Genomic DNA, 7,107 nt, shown 5'->3' on the forward strand with positions numbered 1-7,107 from the left:
GTGCTACTACTAACAATAATAATTATTATTTATTATTATTATTATTATTAATTATAACTATTTGATTAATAATAAATTGTTTTCGAATAAAATCTTACTTACTAAAATCTACCTACCTACATATGAACACGCTGTAAATTTACAACATGGACAAACACACACACCACATCAACAAACATCAATAACAACTACAACAACAACAACAATATTAATAACAAAATTATGGTAATAATTATTATTTATTTATAATTTATATTTTTTAATGATAATATAATATTATCATTATATTATTTAAACATGAGTACAATTATGGAGCCTGCAAGTCGTTAGGTAGGTGCCGTTAGGACAAATAGATGGTCAACATACATACATACATACATACATACATACATACATACATACATACATACATACATACATACATACATACATACATACATACATACATACATACATACATACATACATACATACATACATACATACATACATACATACATACATACATACATACATACATACATACATATATACATACATACATACATACATACATAGATACATACATACATACATACATACATACATACATACATACATACATACATACATACATACATACATACATTAAAAAAGGTATGCAAAGCATTAATGTTGAAGTAAAAACAGTACAAAAAACATTAGATGAGGCACAGGAAATAAAAGAGAGAGAAAAAAACATTATGATGTTTAATGTAACTGAAGGAGATAATGACAGAGATCGAGTCAAGGAAATAATCAAGAAACTGTCGAGTGATATCAAAGATTCTGATATGAAAAGAATAATAAGACTGGGTAAAAGGGTTGAATCAACAAATAGGCCAATTTTGATAGTGATGGATAACATTTCAGCTAAAGAGTTGGTGATGAAGAGTTCATACAAACTTAAGCAAATGTCTGAAGAACTTAGTAAGGTATGGATTGCCAATGATCTGACTGCTGAACAGAGGAGTGAATTGAAAAGTTTGATTGCTAATGCAAAGTCAAGAGAAGCTGCATGTACGGGAGGTTTTTTATACAGGGTCAGAGGACCTGTGGGAAAGTGGCGGATCGTGAGTTTCAAAAAGTCATAAAAGGTAAAGGTAAAAGTCATAAGAAAAACAATGGTTGTAAAATGCTTAACAATGTTAAAATAGGACAAGGGCTTTTGAATATTAGGTCAATTTTGTCGAAATATGATAAAGTGTATGAGGTAATTTGCAATGGTTTGGATATCTTAGTTTTGACTGAAACATGGCATGGGTCCAGTAATGAAATTGCTGTTAGGCGGGCAATGCCACCAGGTTATAATTTTGTGGATTTTGTCAGACCTCATTTCATGGTGGATTAATAATTTATTTTAAAAAATGTTTTAATTTTAAACTCATCAGATTACCTGTGTTAAAGACTTTTGAGGCATTAGCCATTAAATTAAAAATAAATGGAACTCATATTGTTTTATTGGCTGTTTATAGACCAGGATCGGCTTTAATTTCATCTTTATTCTTTCAGGAACTTGTTGCTGTTTTAGAGATAATATCCTTGCTTAGTAACAATGTTGTCTTAGCTGGTGATTTTAGTGTGCATGTAGAGAAACACATGAATCCTCACAGTGTGTCATTATGTGAGGTTTTTGGTAATTTTAATCTTGTTAATAGAATAAATGAACCAACGCATGAATTAGGAGGTGTGTTAGACCTGATTATCACTTCTATGTCTTTTCCAGTTTTCGATATTCGAGTTCTGCCTCCGGGAGTTTTCTCTGATCATGGTTTGGTTCAGGCATGTTTATCAATTGATCAAGTTATAAGAATGAAAAAAAAGGATGGTTCGATCTTGGAAAAACATGAATCACGATCGTTTTATTTTTTGGTTCTTGATTCTCCTTTAAATAAATTATGCCAGGGTGGAAATACTGAGGATTTATGGAATTTATTTGAAAGCGAAATGACGAAAATCACTGAAATAGTTGCACCTTATCGTATGGTTGGGGTTAGAGATGATCCGATGGCACCTTGGTTTGATTCTGAATGTAGACGGTCGAAGGCTTATTGTAGAAAAATGGAAAAACGATATAGAAAAACGTTGAAGGAAGAAGATAAAAAAAACTGGCTAATGGCCATGAAAGCAAAAAGTTTCATATACACTCAAAAGAAAATCTATATTGGAAGGAGCTCGTTAAGGATAATCAAAATAATTCAAAAAAAATTTGGAGTATTATTAATAAATTGCTGTGTAAGGAAATTGGTAGTAGCAGTTTAAAACATGCCACTGACCATACAGCTCAAAAATTTTTAACGTTTTTCAATAATAAAATAGATAAAGTTCGAGAATTGACGAAGACTGCAGATTATCCAAACTTCAATCAGTCAAAGTTGAAAATGTGTTCTCTACTTTTCCAGTATGCACTGAAGATGATGTTAAAAGAATAGTTCTAAGTTCTCCATCAAAATCATGTTTGTTGGATATTTTGCCTACGCACATTTTTCAGAAACATATAAATTTGTTTACTAGGTTTTTAACCAGTTTTATTAACCTTTGTTTCAAACAAGGCAACTTTCCAAACAGACTTAAACATGCGATTGTTACATCGCTGTTAAAAAGACCAGGCATGGACATTAATGATTTAAACAACTATAGACCAGTGTCCAATCTTTCGTTTATTTCAAAGGTGATTGAGAGAATTGTTGCCAAGGAGCTGTTGACGCACATACGCCGGAACAACTTATTGCCTGTGTTTCAGTCAGGATATAGACAACATCATTCAACGGAAACGGCTTTGTTGCAGGTTTTATCGGTTTTGTTGGAAAACATCGATGTTGGAAATTCCTCCCTGCTGGTATTTTTAGATATGAGAGCAGCTTTTGACTGCGTTGATCACGATATCCTCTTAAGACGACTGGCGATCTGTTTTGGTTTATCAGGTAGAGTGGAATTATGGTTTCGGTCTTATTTGTTACAACGAACGCAACAGGTGTTATTTATGGATGATTTATCGGCAATTCATTTGGTTTCAACTGGTGTGCCACAGGGCTCGGTGTTAGGACTAATATTATTTTTGTTATATACGGCTGAGATTTTTAATATACTGGATTTTCATGGATTTATGGGTCACGCTTTTGCAGACGATATTCAGATAACAGTAAATGGACACCCAGAAAGATTCCAATCTATAGTTGATAACTTTGTCCAGTGTTTATCGGATATTAAAGACTGGATGGCAACAAATCGATTGAGGCTAAATCGGAGCAAGACTCAACTGTTGCCAGTTGGTGCATGGCAGCAGCTTTCTAAGATGAGTATAGATTCTGTTTTGATTGACGATTTGAATATACAATTTTGATCCACAGCAACAAGTCTAGGTTGGATATTAGATTCCAGATTGACAATGGTTGAACGTATAAAATTTTTATTCAGAGTAATTACTGTTCAATTACGAAAATTAAATTTGATAAGAAGATCAATAGATAAAAAAACGGCTGAATGTTTGGTTCATGCATTCATTCACTCGAGACTCGATTACTGTAATAGTTTGTATTATGGATTGCCGGAGAAGTCAATTGCTATGATTCAGTCTATTCATAATCGTGCAGCAAAAGTCGTGGCTGGTGGGGCAAAGTTTGATCATGTAACTCCTATATTTAAAGAACTGCACTGGTTGACGATTGAAAAAAGGGTGATTTTTAAAATATCTATGATCATGTTCAGATGTTTGAATGGATGCGCACCAAAATACCTCGTTGACAAATGTTTGCCACGAGTGGTTTCAACACGAACAATTCGACTTCGGTGTGATGAATTGAATTACATGATGGTTCCACCTACCCGTTTGAAGATTGGAACAAGAAATTTTTCAGTTTGTGGACCAGCTGTGTGGAATAGCCTTCCTTTTTATTTAAGAAATCATGGATTAAATTTAATTATGTTTAAGAAATTATTGAAAACTTACCTGTTTTTGTTGTAACAAACAATTTATGTTTATGATTTATTGAATTTATTTATAGATTTTATAGATGCGGTCATTCATGAATTTATTGCATTATTTATGATGGCGCCTTTGAGATAATAATTTAATTGGCGCTGTATAAATGTCCTGATAATAATAATAATAATACATACATACATACATACATACATACATACATACATACATACATACATACATACATACATACATACATACATACATACATATATACATACAAACAAACATTCATAAATACATAACTATTGTTGCTAATAACTTGGCATTGCTAGTTAAAACTTTTTTCTGATAATTGCATGTTTTACTTTCGAGAATTTGATATTTGAAAATCTGCACTTTTTGTTCCTACTTTAGACAAGACTGGTTCACTAAACTCTATTTAATATGTATGAGGGTGACAGTAAGATATTTTAAAAGCTATAACAATTTTGTCATTCTTTCGAGTTTTTTGAAGTTGAGTTTTTTTTCCGAAACTTAATTCCCTGTCTTTACTGTGACTGCGGACTGCAAAGCACAGTGAGAAGCTGACGTATTTGGAATGTTCACAAATACCGTTTCGATTCGTTTCGTTTAGTTGAGTGTATGTGTTTGGACAGATTGCATTTCTAAAATAACAACAATAATTTTGCACCGCAGATCACCACATTTGGGTTCATTTTCTGGGATTGTTTTGGAAGAGATTTCGTGTTTAAACCTTTAAACTGATCTCATTTATGTGAATTACAACTGCATGGTTAGTAGGAAGAGTTTTTGAAATGTTAGTTTCTATTGTGCTGTTTTATACAGCCTTCAAGTTTAGCTTAGAAATCTATAAGTATAAATAATTTTCATTCAGATGGATTGTGGTTAAATTTGAAACAGAAAATTATCCCGTTCTTACCATTATTTCTAAACTAGAGCCAATAGGTGGAGACATTTCGGAGTCTTTTTTCAATTCAGCAGGTTAAAAAAATACATAAGAAGTAATTATATTTCGTCATAAAATAAAACTTTTGTTGCAGTGTTTTTTATTTTTGTCGAAACATCAAACAAACAAACGCACGAAACAAAGAACAAACAAACATACGAAAATCATCTTTACAAACACCAACAAGACACCAATCCACCCATCCATTTGTCTACTATCTGTCCATCCAACCATCCATTCATCCATACACACACATACATACATACATACATACACATATATACATACATACGCACATACATACACATACACACACACACATACACACGCATACATTCATACATACACACATACAAACATACACACACACACACATGCACACCCATACATACATATATACATACATACACTCGCGCAAACATACAAAGTCCTCCGAGCTCACACACTTAATCTTTAACCGGGCATCGAATTGTACACGCTTCAATACATACAATCGCCCAGAAACATTTTGCCGATGCAACGCAAATATAAATACCAGGTTATCCAAACGTATTGTATGTTTGTGTACATCAGTCTGTGTGTGTGTGTGCGCGCATGTGTGTGTGTGTGTGCGTGTGTGTGAATGTGTCTAAGAATAGCTATTTCAGCATCCACTAGAATACAGAAGATACGTGCATGTTCTTACGTTTATAATTGTGCTGCATACAATTATTTAACCACATGTTATTATACGAATTGTGTGTCTGTGTTGTGTTTGTATTTATACTATATATATATACATATATATATTTATATATATATTTTTACAATATTCTATAAATTCTACCGAATGTTTGGCGTTAATATGTTTGTAGTTCGTTTAATAGACCATAATTTTATATATATATATATATATATATATATATATATATACAATATATGTATTTATATATATAAAGTATACTATGTCATGGTTTCGTATTGACGTAATTAACAACATCAACTTCCCCTCTTATCATCATCATCTTCATCATTATCAAAAAAAGCAACAACAACATAACCAGCGCAACAACATCATCATCAGCAACAACAACAACAACATCATTATTATTTTGTCAATGGCTTAGAATTTAAATTTCAAATCATTACTAACACCTGTGGGGAATTTATTTGTGTGTATGTGCGTGTGTCTGTGCGTGTCTCTGTGTGTGTGTTTGTATGTGTGTGTGTGCCTCTGTGTGTGTTTTTATGTGTGTGTGTGCCTCTGTGTGTGTTTGTATGTATGTGTGTGCCTCTGTGTGTGTTTGTATGTGTGTGTGTGCCTCTGTGTGTGTGCCTGCGTGTGTGTGTGCGTGTGTGTGTGTGTGTGTGTGTGTGTGTGTGTGTGTGTGTGTAGGCCCGAACAACTCTGTTACATAATTCATAATTTAAAATGGAATTTTAATTTTTTTTTCCTCTGAACTTCATTAGGCTGCCCTTTAAACAAATGAATGAATGAGTAAATGATGAATGAAAGAAAAGCGGAAAGATGCACATAACAGGTCGAATGAATGATTGAATGAAAAATAAATGAATGAACGAATGAAAGATTGAGTGAGACTAATAAGTCTATGATTGAATAAGTGAATGGATGAATGAATGAATGAATCAATCAATTAATCAATAAATCAATGACCTAGAGAACAAATAAATGAATGAGTGAATGAATGAATGAATGAATGAACGAATGGAATGAATGAATGAATAAATGAATGAATGAATGAACGAACGAACGATCGAACGAACGAACGAACGAATGAATGTAGACAACTGAAATGATGAATAATTGAAAGACAAAACTACAAAACGAACAGATGAAAATTTGCGAACGAAGGTACGAAACAAACCATAGAGTGAACAAACGAACGAACGAACGTTAAGAACAAACAATCAAATAGACGAACGAACGAACGAACGAACAAATCAAAAATCGGTTTTACTCGACTTTTATTTTCAAAAAAAAAAAAATAACGAAAGAATAACGACATATGAATGCATGCGAAAATGCAATATGCAATAAATTTATGAACATATATCATTCAATTATTATTCATCTATCATTATTAATTTATAATTAACATTTTATTATTATTTATTTTTTATTATTATTAAATTATTATTATTTATTTATTTATTATTACTGATAGCGTAGGTAAGAATTATTTATTTATAAGTTAAA

The 7,107-nt window shown here is 32.1% G+C and overlaps 1 protein-coding gene across 1 annotated transcript; it reads left to right on the forward strand.

The window, feature by feature from the left end:
* Positions 1-722: 722 nt before the first annotated feature.
* On the forward strand, positions 723-1,868 carry HELRODRAFT_179215 (hypothetical protein; the record flags this gene model as incomplete). Its single annotated transcript, XM_009028074.1, has 3 exons — positions 723-1,105; positions 1,410-1,789; positions 1,843-1,868. 3 exons carry the CDS (start codon positions 723-725, stop codon positions 1,866-1,868), a joined length of 789 nt encoding a protein of 262 aa, XP_009026322.1.
* Positions 1,869-7,107: the final 5,239 nt, after the last annotated feature.

The sequence above is a fragment of the Helobdella robusta genome, assembly GCF_000326865.2.
Source record: "Helobdella robusta unplaced genomic scaffold HELROscaffold_53, whole genome shotgun sequence".
Lineage (NCBI taxonomy): Eukaryota > Metazoa > Annelida > Clitellata > Rhynchobdellida > Glossiphoniidae > Helobdella > Helobdella robusta.